The 20,565-nt window shown below is 42.6% G+C and overlaps 1 protein-coding gene across 1 annotated transcript; it reads right to left on the reverse strand.

The window, feature by feature from the left end:
• Window positions 1–690: 690 nt before the first annotated feature.
• ZCCHC10 (zinc finger CCHC-type containing 10) lies at window positions 691–19,991 on the reverse strand. Its single transcript, XM_056863835.1, has 4 exons — window positions 19,901–19,991; window positions 13,295–13,453; window positions 9,733–9,774; window positions 691–1,061 (listed from the first exon to the last, which is right to left on the reverse strand). Exons 1-4 carry the CDS (start codon window positions 19,969–19,971, stop codon window positions 791–793), a joined length of 543 nt encoding a protein of 180 aa, XP_056719813.1. The 5' UTR covers window positions 19,972–19,991; the 3' UTR covers window positions 691–790.
• Between the last annotated feature and the right edge of the window lie 574 nt (window positions 19,992–20,565).

The following is a 20,565-nucleotide window of genomic DNA, read 5'->3' on the forward strand; positions in this document are numbered from 1 at the left end:
AAAAGGCAATTAGGGCTTTCAAAAACAAATAGGTGACCATCCATTTGCCTGGAGAGAACAAGTGTGGTAACGTGTGTGCAGCCTGGTTACTGTGCTATGTTCTTTGCAAAACATCCTTTTGCATATATGGGAACAAATCAAGAACAGCAATCTGTGCACAGAAGGTGGTTTCCATATGCAGAACAAGATCAGTGAGAACGTATGAACACAAACATATTGACCAGCAATCAGCACTGACAAAAAGTTTGACATTGCAACTAATATTTGACCCAGAAAAGCCATTTGGAAAAAAAAAGTAAATTTATTTTATCTATATTTGATGCAATATCATTATTTCCTCTTTAACTCATAGTGGAGATTTAATATGGCTTTGCTATATTGTCAGCCACCTGAAATTAAACTTCATATTCACCCCCTTCCATCTTGCTGGCAACATGAACATGGCATAAAGGCTGCTCTATGACGTAACGCAGGATGATTCAAAGCAATAAAGTTGCTTTCTAGCATGTAAACATCAGGGCGACTGGGCCTTAGTTCATATAGACATTTGATAAATTTCTTTAAAAATTAAATGAAGTAGCCTTTCCTATTAAACAATAGCCCACAAAAATACTCTTTCAATAAGCATTACTCGCCATTTAACAATACCCTAGTGTCTACTCTGTAAAACACTTACACTTTTTTCCAAATTGTAAAGATTGACCTGCTCGTTTTGTTTGGCCATAAACGCAATTTTAAATGCCATTTAATTTTTCAACACCAACACCAGAGTTCTGACCCTGCATCAAAACTATGTCTTCTTCTTTTTCTTTGGTGGCTCATCATCTGTGCTGCTGTCTGTGCTGGTACTGCTGCTGCTACTGGAGGAACTGGAATCTGTTTCAAAGTCAGAAGAGCTGGAAGAACTACTTGAAGAAGGGGAGGAGGAGGAAGTGGAAGTGCTTTCGTCGCTGTCACTGTCATCAGAAGAGGAGGAGGAAGAATCGTCACTTTCAGAAGACGACTCACTAGCAGAACTGACGCTGCTGCTGCTACTGCTGGAACTTGTCACACTTTTGGACCTGCATAAAATGTTTAGAAGGATCAGCGGTTGTTATTCAAGGTCACTGAGTCAACTGAGTGGAGTCTACCAAACCAGATTTCAATTATACTTTCCATGGGTTGGATCCAGCCAGATTTTCTGCTGGCCAAAAAGAAAGAGGGTTGCCTGTGACCGTGAAGAAAATGCTATGCTGGAGATTATTATTATGAGAAAATTATTTTTTTACAATAAGAATTGTTCAACAGTGGAACCGGCTACTAGGGAGGTGGTGAGCTCCCCCTCACTGACAGTCTTCAAGCAGCAGCTGGACAAACACTTGTCAGGGATGCTCTAAGCTGATCCTGCATTGAGCAGGGGTTGGACTAGATGGCCTGTACGGCCCAACTCTATGATTCTATGATATTATGGGACACAAACAAATGTTGTGTGGGATCTGGGCAGCAGTAAGGGCAGGGTCGAACAACAAAAAAGCTATATTTTCAAAATATTTGGGAGATATCTAGGGCTGACATTTTAAGAAAAAATTCAGTAACCTTTTGCTTATTTTGCAAGGGAAGAGTTTGGAAGGGGAAAAAAGACATTGCTTCCCTGATTTTAAAAGTTTAACTGCTTCTTAAGTAGCTACAAAAAAAGATACAATAAACCAACACTGTTATGCCAGTTACTATGTGTAAGAAAATCAACTGTTAATGGAGCTTTAGCTCCTGAGAAGACTCCAAACGTTTATAATTAAGTACCCACAGGTACAAAACAATCACAGTTCCAGACTACCAGTCAGGAACTGTGATTGTTTTGACCAATGAAAAAGGCCATTTGGCCGAAACGCGTTTGGTCTGGTCAAAGTCTAATTTTGTGGTGTTATGTCTATGTTGTAAGTTTACATGAGCATGTTGGTTTGGTGGGCTATTGCAGGGCCTTATATATGTTATTGATTTTAGCCTGTAATAAAATATGCATATTTTGTATTGACATAACCCTTATATTGTATAACTTTTGGCCATGGATGTTGATTTTTTCTTGACCTTTGGGTACTTAATTCTGTGGTTTTTAGGGTTTAAAAAATTTTCCTTTGTTGTTGATGAAGACTCAAAATGATTTCTAGCTTCATAGCTCTATCACTAAAAACAAGAATGTTATAGCTAAGAGGTTCAATTAATCTCAGATTCTAGTAAAACTGCAAACACAGGTCTGTGTACACCTGAAGCCTTTAAGTCTCTGAAACAAATTACTCAAACCTTCACAAATTGAGGTCAGAGAATTTTCTGGAAGTACATTCTTAAAAGAATGTTGTATGTGTAAATGCATTTTCCACTAAAAATCAATTATTTATCCTGTTCCTTTTCTAGAAGAAAGCAAGCCTGTTACATAGTTAAGGACAATTGGTTCAGATCAGAATAGAGCATTGTTCTACTCACCGTGAATGCTCATTCTCGGAACTGAGGCAAAGGCGTCTTGATTCGTGGGTTATTTCCCTCCATCTTCAGGGTAGGCAGGACTAAATTTTTATTGGCTTCCTGTCTTCCCTTGGTGGGAAATAGCCTGCTAAGCCTCAGATACAGACTTGCCTAGCTACTAAGAAACAGGAATGAAGCTCCTTGATCAACAAAAGTCAACAACACATGAAAGAATGACACAATAAACAGTGGAACCCACAAAAAACATGAACTTGAGCCCTCAGGTAACTTTTGGTTACAATGGTAAACCCCTCCCTTAAATTAGGAATCCTACCATACTGATTCTGGAGGAAGGCTAAAACCGAATTAACTGTGGATTAGGAGTGTACCTCGTTAAATAAGAATGCACGGGTGGGCAAGACGCCTTCGCCTCAGTTCCGAGAATGAGCATTCACGGTGAGTAGAACAATGCTCCATTCTCCAAACTGAGGCTTCTGCGTCTTGATTCGTGGGACCTCCAAGAGCTCCCCAAAGGGTGGGAAGTGCCTCCTATTCCATGACATGTTGAAGCACTCTACGCCCAAAAGCTGCCTGGGCAGAAGCCCACTTATTTATCCTATAGTGCTTGGTGAATGTCGACACCGAAGCCCATGTGGCAGCTTTACAAATTTCTTCTACTGAGGCTTGTCGATCAAAAGCCGCAGAAGTGGCCGCGCTCCTAAGGGAGTGCGCTGTAATCCCCTCGGGAACTGGCTTCCCCAATGAATTGTATGCTTGAGCAATACACAGCTTGAGGGTACTGCTAATGGCTGATGCTGACATTCTCTTTCCCCTACCCGGATTGGATATTCCGATAAACATGAAATCAGTTTGGCGGAAAGGCTGTGTTCTTTTAATGAAAATGCGTAGAGCCCTACGCACATCTAAGGTGTGCCAAGCCTTTTCTTTTGGTCCTGATGGGTTGGGGCAAAAAGAGGGAAGGACAATTTCTTGATTCCTGTGAAAGGAGGAATTGATTTTGGGCCTGAAAGTGGGGTCAGGTATCAGAACCACCTTATCCTTATGGAAAGTACATAGACCTTTCGCAATAGAAAGAGCCCGAAGCTCAGACACCCTTCTAGCCGAGGACACAGCTACTAAGAATAATACTTTCATTCTTAGGAATTTTAAGTCTACGGAACGGAGAGGTTCAAACGGAGCTTTTGTGAGGGCATTGAGGAGCAAATTCAAGTTCCAGGATGGGAAGCGGTGTCTGATTGGTGGCTGTATTTGAGACACCCCCTTCAGAAAGGCTGTGACCTGCTGGTGTTTAGAAGTAGGGACCCCTTCGAGTTCTGGGATAACAGTAGCTAAAGCTGCCACCTGTCTCCTTAAGGTAGAGCATGATAGTTTAAGGCGCAGGCCTTCCTGGAGGAATTCTAGGACCTGCTGAGGACCAGGCTGTAGTGGGTCTACTCTCTTCCGTCTTGCCCAACAGACAAAGGCTTTCCAGGAGGAATTATAAATACGCCTAGTGGATGGTTTGCGGGCTTCAGAGATGGTATTTACTACCTCGACTGAATAGCCCCTGTCTAGCAGAGCTTTCCGCTCAAGCGCCAGGCGGTTAAGGAGAACCAATGAGGGTCCGGGTGAACCAGGGGCCCTTGCCTGAGAGTTCCCCATCGAGTTGGGATCTGCCAAGGGTCTTGGCATGAAAGTTGTCTTAGGGCCGCAAACCAGGGGCGACGCGGCCAGAAGGGAGCCACCAATATGACCTCTGCTTTCTCTCGTCTGATCTTTCTCAATACCTTGGCGAGGATGGGAAGGGGTGGGAACGCATAAAGTAGTCCCTGAGGCCACGGACTTAGAAGGGCATCTGTGGCTTCCGCCTCCGGGTGGTAAAACCTGGAGAAGAACCTTCTTACCTTGCAGTTTTCTGCGGAGGCGAATAAGTCGACCAAGGGATTTCCGAAGGTGGATGTAATTTGAGAGAAGGTTGCATGGTCTAAAGACCATTCCCCTTCGTCGGCGAACTGCCTGCTTAAGTGGTCCGCCTGCACGTTCAGAGCACCCCTGATGTGCTCGGCCCGGATTGAAAGTACATTGGATTGGGCCCAGATAAAGATCTGAATTGCTTCTAGGTGTAATGCCGAAGATCTGGAGCCCCCCTGCTTGTTTATATAGGCTTTGGTCGCCGTGTTGTCCGTTCTGATGAGGACATGTAGCCCTGTGATCAAGGGGGCAAAAACCTTGAGAGCTAGTTTTACTGCTCTCAGTTCTAGAACATTGATATGTAGTGTTCTCTCCCTCATTGACCATCGGCCCTGTGTTGAATGTGTTAGATATGTGGCCCCCCAGCCCTCTAAACTGGCATCTGTGATTATCTGAGCCGGTTCTGCGTGAATGTAAAAGGAGTGATTGGTCAGATTCCTCCGGTCCATCCACCAGTGTAGACTCTTTCGTGTCTCTACTGAGAGAGAAATGAGTTTGTCTTTCTTCTGGGCAATGTCTTGCTGGAAAGGACGGAGTTGCCATTGGAGCGGCCTGGAGTGAAAGCGGGCCCATGGTACTACTGACATACAAGCCACCATGTGACCCAACAGTTGCGCTAGTTTCATGATCTTCGCAGATCTGGACCTGGCTATGGAGGAAGCAGAATTGATTAGATTTTGAATTCGCTCCTGGGAGAGAGAAATAGCGTTGATGGATGAATCTATTCTCACTCCCAGGTGGGTCATTGATTGCGAAGGTATCAGGGAGCTTTTCTGGAAATTGATGACGTATCCATGCTCCTGCAGGATTTGTACCACCCTGTTTGTATGGACTGTGGATTGGTGGTGAGATTGTGCGCATATCAGAATGTCGTCCAGGTACGGATGTACCTGGATTCCCTCTTGTCTGATGTTGGCCATGATTGTCACCAAGGTCTTGGTGAAGACTCGTGGTGCTGAAGTCAACCCGAAGGGGAGGGCTCTGAACTGAAAGTGATTGGTTCCGAAGGTAAACCTGAGGAAACGCCTGTGAGTGTGATGAATGGCCAGATGTAAATATGCTTCGGTCAGGTCCACTGCTGTCATGAATGTACCTGGGAGAAGGGAATCTATTATTGATTTTACTGTTTCCATACGGAAACGCCTCCGAGCCATCCTTCGATTTAAGTATTTTAGATTGAGGATGGCCCTCCAGTCCCCATTCTTTTTGGGGACTGTAAAGAAGATTGAGTAAACTCCCAGGCCTTTCTCGAGAGCAGGGACCTGTTCGATGGCTCTGATGGCTAAAAGATGTTGAATGGCCCTGATGGACCGGTCCCGTGTCTGTGTTTTGGATGGTACCGGGGAACTGAGGAAGCGATCCTTCGGGGGGGAGGTAAACTCCAGTAAGTACCCCTGGGAAATGATCTGAAAAACCCAATTGTCCGGGGCTGAAAGGGCCCATCTGGCACTGAAAAATTGGAGTCTCCCCCCTATCGGAATTTGGTCTGAGTCACTGTGGGCTGGGCTTGGGGAACTTGTCTCCCCTATCAGCACGGGGCTGTTGGTTCTGGGGCCTGGAAAATTTTTCCCCTCTCCGAAAGGGTTTTGAGGAATTCCAGGAGCCCCTCCTGGTGTCGCTTCTAAACCTGTTAGGGGTTCTAGGTTGACGAAAGGACTGGTAAGATGGAGATCTATGCTCCCTCTTGAACTGTTTTGGCATTACCTGTTTTTTGTCCTTCGTCTCTACCAATATCTTATCCAGCCTGTCCCCGAAGAGCCTGCCCTGTTGTATGGGATACGACATAAGTGTTGTTTTGGCTTTGAAGTCCGCGGGCCAAGATCTAAGCCAAAGAGCCCTGCGGATTGAGGTAACTGAAGCCATGGACCTAGCTGAGAAGGCCATGGTATCCAGTGAAGCATCCGCCATGAAAGAGATAGCCGACTGGACTCTCTCTAAACCACCAATTATTCTCTGATTGTTAGGAGGAATAAGTTGAATGAGCTTCTTTACCCACAGGTATGTAGCTCGGGCGAAAAAGGAGGTTGCTGCACTAGCCTGGATAGCGAGAGCTGCATTTTTATGGGCTTTTTTAGTTAGAGCATCAGCTTTTTTGTCTAATTGGTCCCTAATAGATCCCATGCCATCTTCGGGCACAAGTCCCGGGTTTTGAAGATCAACCACCGGGGCGTCCACCAGGGGAACTTTTAGAAGGTCCATCGCATGTGGGGCAAGAGAATATAATTTCTTGATCGACTGAGGTGTCTGTCTATTAGCAGCAGGGTTACTCCATTCATCCTGAACTGCCCTCATGAAAAACTCCGGAAAAGGGATCAGATTATGTTTGGCTCTCTCACGAGGAAAACACTCTGGAACTCCCTGTTTTAGGTTATTTTTAACTTCTGTAGAGTCTGAGGAAGGTTCGTTTAAATCAAGTGCCAAGAGGGCCTTGGCCAACAGTGCCTGGTAGTCATCCATTTTAAACAGGCGCATCTGGGGCTCCTCGCCCGGAAGCACCTCTTCGTCGGATTCGAACTCGCCCTCTTCCTTCTCCTCGCCCTCTTCTCCCTCCTCGCCAGAATCAAGGGAGGATTGGGAGCTATTGGCTATTACAGTGCTGTTATTAATTTGGGAAGTTTGTGCCTTCAGTGCCGCTTTTGTAGGCCATTGTGAATTGTTAGAAGGCCCCTCCCCAGGGTCTGTCGCCCTGTGTACCTCTCTCGAATAATGGGAATTATTAGAGTTGGAAAGGGGGGAGTCAACTTGTCCCTGAACGGGGACATATTGCATTCTCATTTGGTAGGCATGAAAAGCCAACCATTGTCTCTGTAATGCCATATTTATCATGTCATCCGCCTCCTCTCTAGAAAAGGAGCGACTGGCCGTAGGAGGAGGGATGGGCCCCCCAGTATTGGGGACATTGGAGGACTGTGGCCCGGTCATTGCAACGCTGGGAGGCAATTGTGGGCCCGTGAACTGCATAAAATGGCCGCCAGGAGGTATAGGGGGAAGAGAACCGCCCAAACTCCCGCCAAAATGGCCGCCCGCATTAAGAGGGAAAGGGGGAAAATTACCGGCTCCGGACGATGCAGTAGTCTGTGCCGCCAGAGAGGACGCCTGATGAGACGTACTCGCTGCAGCCGCTGTGCTCATCGAGTAGACGGGAGGCTTTTTCCCGGCCCTCGAGGCTGCGCCGAGTGTGAGTCCCCGTTTCTTGCGCTTGCCGCCCTGCTGGGTTGGGGCTGCTCGTTTTAGCACCGACGCAGCCTTTTTTGCCTTTTTGTTTTTAGCCTTGCCCTCCGCGGGCGGCTAGGAGCCCTCCTGCTCCACGCTCCCTAAGGCCTCGCAGCTGCGGGCATTGGGAGGGTCCGAATCCTTCGAGGCGGACTGGACCAGACCGACTTGATAGCCTGCCTCTGAAAGGAGGTCGTCCTCCCGTTCCAAAATGGCGTCCGCCATTTAGGCGCCCGGTAAGTCCAGGTAAAAATAAAATACCTTCCCCACCTCCCGCCGAAAAAAACACGGAGAAGGGGGGGGGGAGACAGACAGGCACGACAGAAGACAACAAATAGAAAAAACAATCAAGGAGCTAAAAAAGTAAGGATTCTTTAACTAGTAAGTGAGAGGAACGCTTACAGCCTGCTCACCCTTCCGAGGCAGGACAGAACTGAGGCTTAGCAGGCTATTTCCCACCAAGGGAAGACAGGAAGCCAATAAAAATTTAGTCCTGCCTACCCTAAAGATGGAGGGAAATAACCCACGAATCAAGACGCAGAAGCCTCAGTTTGGAGAATATTCGGTTTTCTAGGATGCATGGAAGTTTCTTTATGTCACTCTCTAAAACCAAGAATTTTTTTTTTTTATTACATCCTGCCTTTCTCCCTAATCAGGACCCAAAGCGGCTAGAGATAGGCAAAGCAAAGTTGTAGATTTATGACACATGAGGTGACCAAACTTTTAAGTAGTCTTGCAAGTCTCAGATGGCCTTGAAAATTAAGAACAATGGATACAGCTTACATAGGCATGTATGGAAAGAACAGAAGAGAAACAAATACTACAGGACAGTAAACACTCACATTTTGCATTTAAAATTATGAATACAACATATTTTTCCTTCTGACAGCAACTTCTAATCTGGCTTGCCAGTCAAATATATATATGGATGCCTATTACCACAGTAACAGGCAAGGTAAAGTAGGAAAGGCTAAAGGAAAACAAAAATGTTATACTTAAACAGGAATGGAATATGTCAAAAGTGTGTATAATAAATTATTAGAACCCACTCAACGTACAGCTTAATCCTAAACACATTTACCGTATATACTCGCGTATAAGCCGAGTTTTTCAGCCCAAAAAAAGGGCTGAAAAAGCCGAACTCGGCTTATACGCGGGTCAATACGGTAGAGGGGGGAGGGAGGAGGGAGGAGGGAGGGGGGAACTTACCTCCGCCGTCTTTTCCTGGCTGGGAGCGGCCTCCAGAGGCGCCCTGCGGCCGCGAGGAGGCTGTCCAGCCGCCCCCGCCGCCTTTTCCAGGCAGGGAGCGGCCTTTAGAGGCGGCCTGCGGCGGCGGGGAGGCCGCCCAGCCGCCCCCGCCGCCTTCTCCCGGCCGGGAGCGGCCTTTACAGGCGGCCTGCGGCGGCGGGGAGGCCACCCAGCCGCCCCCGCCGCCTTCTCCCGGCCGGGAGCGGCCTTTACAGGCGGCCTGCGGCGGCGGGGAGGCCGCCCAGCCGCCCCCGCCGCCTTCTCCCGGCCGGGAGCGGCCTTTACAGGCGGCCTGCGGCGGCGGGGAGGCCGCCCAGCCGCCCCCGCCGCCTTCTCCCGGCCGGGAGCGGCCTTTACAGGCGGCCTGCGGCGGCGGGGAGGCCGCCCAGCCGCCCCCGTCGCCTTCTCCCGGCCGGGAGCGGCCTTTACAGGCGCCCTGCGGCCGCGAGGGGGCCGCCCAGCCGCCCCCGCCGCCTTTTCCAGGCCGGGAGCGGCCTCCAGAGGCCCCCTGCGGCTGCAGGGAGGCCGCTACGCCGGCCCCGCCGGGCCCACCGCCAGGAGCCCAGAAGGAACGGTAAGCCTGCGCGCGGGGGGGGGGGGAGGGTTATAAGCCAACCCTCGGCTTATACGCGGGTGCCTAATTTTTCCCCATTTTTGGGGAGAAATTAGGCACCTCGGCTTATACGCGGGTCGGCTTATACATGGGTATATACGGTACTGGGAAATAAACCCTGCTGGACAATACTTCTCAATAAGATCTGTAGCCTATGCCTACTTCATTAGTCAAGCTGATCATTATCACCAGAACCAGTGCAATGGATAGGGGTAATTTGTTCCATTTTCAGATTTCCTCACAGCACATACCTTTTCTTCTTGCTCTTCCTGTCTGTGGTACTTTCTCCAGAGCTAGTTAAAAAGCAGGAGGAAACACCTTTTATTAATAATAGTGAAAACAAAATAAATGGAGAGATGCATCAGGACCTTCATGGGAAAAGTCAACATGTCTAGAAAGAGATAAGATAAACAGAAGACCTAAGTAACAAAGATGGGGGCATCAGCGATAAACATGTCAATTTCCAACATTCACTAAACAATAGAGCTAGATGCATTTTATAGTAGCCTTTGTCTCTCCAAAGCAATCCATTAAAAGGAATGGAAGCAGACCAGCTACAATACTTGAGTGACCTCAGCTGATATTTTAATATTTACATTTCTCCTACCTCTAGTTGCCAAGTTTTAATTTTGCCTATCAACCTCCTCCATAGTAAAAATAAAAGTGTAGGATATACAGCTTTTAACAAACAAAACTATATTAGGCACTGAAAAGTTGATGCTCCCTCCCTAGGATAGCACAATGGAAGAAATGTCTAATACAACTAAAGGGGAGAGTAACGACAATGCCGTTTTGTTTTCACAGCAGTTAGTAGGTGATTTTAAAGAACAGAGGAACACACTAATGATACACTGTACACATAATGGACAGAAGAACCACCACATTGGCCAACAGGTCTCACCATGCCTACTTACATTTTCTTCAAAATAACCCACATTTTAATGGTGGTAAAACTCTTAGTTTGTACGTATTAGAGTACATTTGATTTAAATTAAATTGATTTAAATCACTTATCAATATGACTAGATTTAAATTGTGGTTTTCTACACTCTTTTACAGCCTGCTGCCATTATAGGTTTTCTCTTCCAGGGAAAGAATAATATGATAAACCTCAGGCTATACACACACACACACAAAGATCCCAAGACTTGTGGAGTATTCTGCCAAAAGGTTTCACTTTCATTTTTACTGCTTGTACCTGCCTCCTCACACTTAGCTGCTTGCACAGATCTATTCCACTCCAAACAATATTCTATTCATTGAACTTTTTGAAAATTATCACTTGAGTAAAGGGTTGATTCTGTGTACAGATTTGCAAAAGAACAATTTGATTAAGGTCTGTATGTTTATTTTATTACGTTTTTGCTGTGAAGAAGAGGCATGTTATCTCTGCAGACAGCAATTCACAATTTTGAGAACTGCAAAACCAAGCATCTGTGATAATATCTTCTAGGCAGAAAAACTGCCCAAAATAATATTACAGATACCTCTCTAAGAACATGGCATTGTAAATGGATTAATAGAAGTCATTTACCCAAAAATGTAAACATTGCATGAATATACAGCCTCATAATTAAAACAAATTGTTATTTCATGATGAATAACCTTTGAACTACAATGTATCTTAAATAGAAAACTAAGATGGGTTTTTTAAATAAAATGTTTTTTTGAGGAAAAAATCTAACTCAAATAAAAAAATCTAATTTAAACCAAAAAAACACCCCATTTTTTATTTTAAAAACTCATTGACTTTTATCTACCCTGGTAACATATGTGGCAGTGCAGTGCTCAAGTGTGAGTGCTAGGAACACCTTAGTTTAAAGACCACCTTGGCCATGAACTCATCCACTGGCCTTCCACAAGCTACTGCTCTCAGATTCAGCATCTTTCTGCACTCTAGAGTCAATACTGGCCTACTGCAGAACACTGTTCTAAGGATCTATGGACCGAGAATCTATGAAGTATCCCATAAAAATGTAAAATTTTCTAGAATGGCAAAATCTTTGACACACATGGTTACATAGAGAAAGTTAAGATTTAAAAAGCAAGTGTTGGCAAAAAAAAATTCCTTGCTTATTTTTTAAGCCACCAAGAAGCAACAGCAGAAAGGCTATTAAAGTTGCAGTCTTATACAGATTTTGACATGCCTAAGAAATTCCAATGTACAATAAAAACTGACAACACCAGGCTAAAGAATCTAAACAGTTTATAAAGAGACTAACATAAAAAAGGAACTCATTATTTGTATCCGGAAAGTCCATCTCCTTTGATCTTCTTTGGATTCTTCTGATCTTCCTTGGACTGCTGTGCATCTTCCACACTCACCTGATTATTTTGGTGTTCTTTGCTGCAGTTCTCCCACAGAGTTCACCACTTTCTGTTGGACTTATTTTTTTACCTTGTTGTGGGGTTGGGTTGTAATTTTTGTATGTATCTCGGTGATTTATATACTGTTGTGTGCTTCAGAATTTTTGATTAGTCTCTTTATAAACTGTTTAGATTCTTTAGCCTGGTGTTGTCAGTTTTTATTGTACATCATTATTTACAACACTCCATATTTTGCCTTTAAGCAATTCCAATGGCTTAGATGCATTTAACACTACACTACACTCTGGCCCTCAGACTCACAAATTAAATAGTACTTATGCCAGTACTATATAGATTATTAACACTAGCTGCAGTTGTATCTTTTCTGCTCCAGTAAATAAGTATTAGCCATGAAGCAAGACTGTTATCTCAGAACAAGTTTACAAACGTGACACTACACCAATATTACCCATAGATCTGCTAGTACAAATTAAGTGCTGGCATTGTCTTGTTTGTCACAACCATCAGCTCAAGCTGAGCCTCAATAGATAGTGCTGTAATATTTTCAATAGCCAGCACAATTGTAAAATAAAGCAGCAGAACAAAGGCCACTGCTAACTTATGCAGTTGCTGCCACCTCTCTCAATCACATAGCAATTTCTTCTTTTAGCAAATCATACCAATGGTTAATAAGAGCCCCCAGTTTACTTACAGAAATCCATGCACAGGAGTGAATATGGCACAATTCTAAAGTGTGTTTCAGCTAAAGTTAAGTGTTTATGCAACCCAACGCCAACACAAGTTCACTCAAAAGAAAGGCATACTGTATTCAACAACCCTTACTGTCAAATGAACAAGTTTTGGGTTAAGGGCCAGCACAGATCTTAATGTATTGCCTTTTAACCTTAGTAAAGGTTGAAAAAGCTCAGACTGCAGATTGAGATGGCCAAGAGTCTCAGTGGCAGAGCAACTGCTTTATGCACAGACAGCCAAAGTTCAATCCTCAGCACCTCCAATTAAAGATCTCAGGTACTAGCATGAATTACATTTGTCTACCTGAGAACCCACACTGCTGCTGCCTGTCAGAGTAGACAATACTGAGCTAGATGATCAATGGTGTTAAGTGCAGTCATATGATCATGCATCTGTCCCCAAGTGCCTCTTCTTTCACATGCAAATTCTCTCTTTTGTCCTTACCTATGGCTTATTATTTATTTTTAGTAAAACTAACCCGGGTTTCAAATATTAGGCTATGAGCATACAATGTTAATGACAGGACATGATAAACTATAGTTAATGTCTGAAGAAGAATATAATCCTGTGATCTGTTCCAACACAATAGAAAGCATTATGGCTGTACAGGAGTTTACTCCCAGTATGTTTGGGTAAGAAACACGCCTTTCCCCCCATTGAAGTCAATGGGACTTAAAGCTCTCAGCTACAGCAGGATATTATGTATAAACTTGTATACCAATGGCATGTAAGTTTTCACACAGCTTCTCTTACCTTTGTTGTAATAGTTGCTTCTCTTTTTCTTTCAGTGCTTTTTTTAACTCGGTTGTCCTCGATGGTCTGTGAAGGTATTTTCTTTTCCCTGTACATTCATAGGTCCAGTGTCCAAATTCTAAACACTTCTGACATCTCACATGTTGCTTGTTTGCCTCCCTGTGAAAACATGCAGCAGAGTTGGAGATGAGATGACTTTGATTTAACAGCAGGATACCGAACACAACAGACACTAACATGCCAGTTTCAGTCTATCAACTATGGTTTCGAGTCTTGGCTAGGACTGTTCTAAAGTGCACTATTAAGCTCTCTTCTGACAAGTCAGGTCTCTGGACAAGTGGAAGAACATCCGCACTCAGTCAATTCTCTATCAAGCCTTACAGTACTTACAAGAGTGTAATGGACAATCCTAATTGTGTTCTCAAATCTCCCGTGGCAAGTGAACAGGATTACTTTTAGTTTCGCATTTAGCCAGTATATGTGCAAATAGGTAATGAGACATTTCCCTTAAAATATTTTGGGTTTCCCCCCCCCCAAAGGGGCTATGTATCTTCAAGAAAACCCATATCCCAATACAAAACAAATTTCCCGCAGAAAATTATTTTCTCCTCTACTACGAATGCATGGGATGCCTTTTAATCTTTGTTTACGGATATTCGGATATTCCCCAACTCAAAGCCATTAACGTTAAGAAGGCCCCATCCTTTCAAATTAATGGCACCCAATCCTATGGGGCAGTAAAGTAGTAAAAGGGAAACTGCACGAACAACATGGAATATCAATTTACACTGAAATGCTAGAGTTGCATATTTCAATGTCCATTGAAGTCAATAGAAGGGCCCAACTCTATTTAGAATTTATTGTCATTGCATACCTGCTATGTGAGGTACAGATGTGCCCTTGCAGGAGCATCTGTTATTTATACTAGAGATAAACAAGCAGCAGCAAGTTCCAAGTTAGTACTTTTACCACCATGGATGAGTTTACGTAGAGAATCTTATTTAATTTATACCCCGCTCTCCCCAACCAAAGGGCAGGCTCAGAGCGGCTCACATAATATTTCAACGTATACAATGGAACAAAACATTTAAAACAGCAATTACAACAGCCCTATAAAATCCTTAATAGCATAAAAATATCCAGATATGTGCACCTATACAAGTAAATATACTTATTTTCAATTGTCCTGTAATAGTGCAAAATGAAAGAGAAAGGTCAGCCTACCCCCTTTCACAGTTATCTTCCTAAGCTTTAATACAACACATAAAAAAATCAAGATGCTGTATCAAAGGTTCTCATTACATAATTTTGTATACTTAAGGAACTCAAGAGCATATACCAAATGTTTTTCTTCAAGATCAAAGTATGGGCACTATTAAATTTCTATTTTCACGCTCATTTTATTATGTTACCTTTTAATGCTGTATATCCCTTGGTCCACAGTTTTGGGGAGTCACATATCAAATATGTATTTAGTAGATTAGAAGGTATATTCACAGCCTTATTTGTTCCTATTTAATATACAGTTATAACAAAATCAATTACATTTGTTTCATGTAGGACAGTGCTTTTTCAAATCTTTTGGACATGTTCTAAGATACAGATGTTTGGGAGAACTGTGGTCCAGCTTGTTAGCTAAAGCTAGGTATCAGCACACACCTTGAACCTAAGTTGATACTGCTAAGGTACTTAAAAGTCTATGTGGATCCTTCAGATATGGACTAGTTTTAAGTCTGTTCACTACCACCAAGATAGCAATAGCAGCAAATTGTTAAATGGTAGAATTCCCTTCTATAAATTAATAGTTTTAGAAAATCTGGTGTACTGATTTTATCATTGATAAGATTAGCTTATTATCAGAGAACCTGAAGGAGCAATAAAAAAACGGAAAAATTTAATAAACACTGGATACTGTTCGTTACATTCTGGAATGAGAAAATAAGATTTACCCATTTGCCTTTTATGATGTTTTGTAGATTACTGTGTTGCTTGTGTATAAATTTGATTCCTTTTCCTTTTTGGGTAGATATATATAATTTCCTTTTTCTCTGTGTGTGATTATAAGCAAGTTTTTAATTTCTTTTTTAAAAATGACAAATAATCTTAAGAGGCTTTATTTCCCAATGACTACCACTTGAAATGACTTTGTCTGGGAACTTTGTCTGGAAATATCCAGAAGCTCCCTTAAAATGATTAAATTAGCAACCATCAGTTATAATTATGCTATTAACTGTAAGAGGGTTCCAATCATTTTATAGCTACCCTAAAATATTCTTATGATCAGTTATCAACTTATCATTGAGTTAATATTTAAATGAGTTATCCATGAACCAGTTAAACCACAATAGATGGCATTCACGTATCTTTGGATGCTATCCAACTCCATTAAGAATCACTGGACTGGGCACTGGATTGCAATCTTTGCCTTCTAGGGTCTCAAGTATTCGTGGCTCTCAAGCATTCTTGTTTAACTGCTCTATTGGTCATACTCAATTTTATTTTAAAGTTAAAGCACGATCTTTTACCTAGCTTAACTGAATATTTTACTCTGTAAATTGTAACATTAGGAAATTAAATATACTTGTTTACTATTATAATCCAAAACACAGAAATTTTTCAGTCCCAAAGCACAAGGAGAAAACAAAAGACAGCCAGAGCTATATTAAACGTATGTGCCAGAGGAAGTACTGGGTCACTTATTTTTCTACTGCACCTATCACATAGGGATTAGTCCTAGAAGGTACAGAGTGTCCTTTTGGCGAGTGCATAGAACAAGTGTCAGAATATCTAGGTCACCAACAGAAAGCTACTTATTTGGGAATATGCTTGCTGTCTTCAAACTAGTTTTAACATTATAGTTGTAGGTTATATTCTTGACGCTTTATTTATATACCAGCGACAATTCTACAGATGAAGTAAGACTCTCTGGTGCGAACATGTAAATTTTCCAAAAAGCTTAGAGCATAACTCTAATGGGAAAAAAAACAAATACTAAAAATGGTTTCTAGCCTAGGTTTTCTAATCCCACAAGAATAAGCAAAAAGTACTAAATATGCGCAGATTAAGAAGACAAGTGCTGACTGTAGCTTTAGCCGTTTTTTTCCATTACGTGAACTGTTATTTTTTGTTGATGAAACACTGTTTTTTAACACACTGTAATCAGTCACGATCCTTTGGGATAAATCAAAATAAGCTCCCAATTAAACACAGTCTACCACCATCTCAAATGCTGATAACCATATTTAAAGCTACATTCTCATACATGCTTGGGAAGGAGATCCATTGGAATTTGCTTATGAGTGAACAGGAATACATTGATCTGTTTGGCTGCAACCCTATGCACGTGCATAAACCTTATAGAATTTAGTATCACATAAATATGCACTTCTATGATGTTTTCTGCAAGAACAAACCTCAGCATTTCCTATAATTTCTCACCAGCATCAGTTTTTCTACAGCCAACTGCCTGATTACGTATTAAGCGGTGCCAGAAAATGTGGATGAGCAATAAGCCATTTAATAATATGAGTTCAAGCAACGAAAAATTAGGAACTAAAATTGTTTGGAACATGAATAGAACACAGATTTCAGGAAGTTTGAATGAGACCTAGTGAAGTCAACACAAATAGGTAGGGATATAGTGAATTTTCCAGTAATATTTAAACAATGAATAAAAAATTAGGATGAAGCCGGGAATGTTGAATTTAAAAAAAAAGAAAATATGCTGAACCATAACCAGGGGATTATGATAACTGAATGAATAATGAAAGGGGTTGGGAGGAAGTTGAAGGAAATCCACGCAGAAATACAACTAATTTTAAAAACTAAATTCTCAATGGACCCAATGAATCTGTTGTTAGGAATTGTATCAACAAGCATCACAAAAACCCTAGAAGAACTTTTTAAAGACATGACAACAGCAGCTAGACTTGTGTTGGCAACAAAACACAGAGACACAGAGGAATGTCCATAGAGGACTAGAAAAGTAAACTAGCAGAATACGAAGTGATGCCAAAATTTACAAACTATGTGAACAGAAGGCCAAGCAAAAAATTTCAAGATAAATAGAAACTCTACTATGAATCTTTCTCTTAAAACTTGGTCTGAGGGGGAAATATGTGATCCGAGAGATATGTCTTTGGAGTTGAACGTTTACATTAATTAAGGTTATTGTTTTACATAATGTTTAGATATTATAAATAAGATATTACAAATAAGAGACAGCTAAATCAAGTAGAAACTTGGTGTGAAGGAAAAGCTGGACCTATGAGATACATGTCTTTTGCGATGAAACTGTAGACCAATCAAGTTTATATGTTTTGTATAAGGTCTAGAGGCTACAAATAAGATAGTATAAATATGTGACAGTCAAAACATTCAGAAATTATTAACATAGTAGGATGGAAAGAGTTAAATATAGAAGTAACAGGAGAAATACAGAGGATTATATATTTAATGAACTGTCTCTTTAGAAAGATAGAAGGTAAGGTTGTAACTTGGATCTATTAAAGAACGCACAGATGGTGGTGGTTAGATATTTTGGGGCACGTAAACTAGATTAACTACGGTATATAGCAGCAAATTTAGCATGCTGGATTAATTATATGCAGAGCAGCAAACTCAGTATAGTTGATTATATTTGTCTTTCTATTTACAGTATTATTTGTATTTATGTATGTTTTGTATTCGCTGTATTATTATATAATAAAATTTAAAAAATTAAAATGAAAGGGTTGGGAGGAAGTTGTATGACTTTACCACCATTTACTTTAAGCTTTAAAAGGTCACGTACCAATAGATCATGTCTTCACTGCAAAATATTTTCACTCATTCATAGAGGTAAGACAAGTGGTTCAATAATGGAGCTTAACAACAGCATTCCTATACCAGCTGTAGAATTTTTTTGCGAACCAGTTATGGAACTTGCAGGCTAGCCATATTAAATTGGAAGTGGGTCCCACAGTGTTCAATGAAACCTAATTCCACCTAAGTACATACGTATCTAGCAGTAAGCCACAAAGATGTTTACTTCTGAGTAAGCTTACGTATGTGTGTGTAAAGTGCCTTCAAGTCGCAGCCAACTTATGGCAACCCGTAACCACATTTTTAAGGATTACCAACTCCAGTGGGCTGGCAACATTAAAAAGGTATAACTCTGTTTAGGACTGCACTGTCAGTCTCTCAAAGCCTAAAAAGGACTCTTGTAGCATAGTGACTTTTTATAGCAGTGGCGATTGGTGATAACACGTTAACTCATTTAACATCCCCCAAACTCCTTCTGCAAAATAATATTGTGCTCACTCAACATTAGTAAACATGTGGCCTGTCTGCCTCAAAACATCCCTTACACAACACAAGCATTAAAACTGTTAGCAATAATTACAGCAGTTTTAAACAGTCACTGTATTTATCTTGTATTATTTTGCACAAAAATGACAAACTCCACCACTTGCATTTCAAGAGCCACTCTTTACCATTTGCTCTCTCCCCTTGTATACGTGTTACCAGAAGTAAACTGGGGCTGGTTTTACTTCTGATGAAGAGGACGCTACAAAAACTTACGTTTCAAATTTGTTTTAAGGCGTTACAGAACTTAAATGCAATAGACCCAAACTGTTCGGTTTCACAATCTACTGATTTAAATACGAAACCAGGGTCCACAGAACATGAATCAGGGAGAGAAACTGAAGGAACTGAAGCGTGTTCACATTAGTTAGGTTGGTCTTGAGGGAGCTAGTTACCAATTTCAGTAAGCTTCTCAGTGGCCCAGCATAGGAGAAAACCATTCTTTTAATTAATGTTGCGCGAGTACAGTACTTTGTAGAAGGGATTTAGGGAGGACATCCCTACGTGCAAAGCATTCTTTAACAACAGAAAGAGTTTATACAGCACCTACAACCGAACGAGGTAAACGCACTAGAAAACCAAACGGGATTACAGCCTTCTTTTAAGTGACACAAATACAACTGGCCACAGTAGAAAAGGGCAAGAGTCCAGTAGCACCTTAAAGACTAACAAAAATATTTTCTGGTAGGGTATGAGCTGAAGAAGTGAGCTGTGGCTCCCGAAAGCTCACACCCTGCCAGAAAATATTTGTGTGAGTCTTGAAGGTGCTACTAGACTCTTGCCCTTTTCTACTACTGCAGACAGACTAACGCGGCGACCCATTGGGAATTAACAACTGGCCACGTTACTGTGACCATTTTGAGTTTGTTGAGGTCAAGGCTGAGGGGAAATATGACTTTTTAACCCGTTAAAACCTTTAATGTCGCTTTTCCCACCAACAGATACAAACCGCACTCCTTCATATGCAGAATCATACACCAGCATAGGAATAACGATATTCCTAACTCCCAAAGCATACAAATATTCTACTATAAATTATTTCTGATCTTTTCCAAGGCTACACCGTGCTCCTACCTGCACTCTCCCGGCTGACATAAAAACTAGCACAGTCCTGGCTGCCCCGGGATCACCCCCGGGATACCCCGTCGCTTCCCCACATCCACCACATTATCATTCCCCTCACCCCCCCCCAAAAAAAGCACTCAGTCCCCTCTCTTCCTACCCCCCCCTCCAAAAAAATAAAAATAAACAACCACTCACGCCTGTCTCCGGGCGATCAGGCGATGCATGGGAGTCGCCATCTTAGCCACCGGCCGGGCGAGAGCGCACATTGCATGCCGGGAACTCCGCCCGCTTTCTCCGCCCTCTTGGAGGAGTCGGTCAAGGCAGCAAAGCGACCGGGGCACGAGGAGGCAAGAGGGCGGTGTGGGCATGCGCAGCTTCCGGGTAAGCGAGGAGGAGCGTCGGTGGTTCGCCTAGTCGCTCTTCTCTCATTGGTTGAAAACGCAGGGTCGCTTTATCCTCCTTTAATCCCTGGTTCAGCCAGGATCGAACGCGCGCATGCGCGTTCGATCCTGGCTGAAACAGGGATTAAAGGAGGATAAAGCGACCGTGCGTTTTCGCCCTTCCTCTGAGCCGATGCAGGATTAGGGTGGCAACCACCTCTTCCCCAAACCTCGTGACTGAGTTGAAAATCTTGAGGATGTGCTTTAGCGCCTTTCTTCTCGGGTTATAATGATGCACACGGGGGGGTGGGGGGAGAGAGAGACACGAGAAAGACGCAGAGCGGCACTATCTTTGTTGCTCATAGCGTAGGATCGGGATCTTAATATCTCTTCTAAAAAGGTAAATTGCTGTAAGCAGCTCTGGGATGGTAGGACGGGCAGGGGCGTGTTTTATGCATGTTGACTCAAAAATAAGTCCCC

The sequence above is a fragment of the Euleptes europaea genome, chromosome 1 (genome assembly GCF_029931775.1).
Source record: "Euleptes europaea isolate rEulEur1 chromosome 1, rEulEur1.hap1, whole genome shotgun sequence".
In the NCBI taxonomy this organism is placed as follows: Eukaryota; Metazoa; Chordata; class Lepidosauria; order Squamata; family Sphaerodactylidae; genus Euleptes; species Euleptes europaea.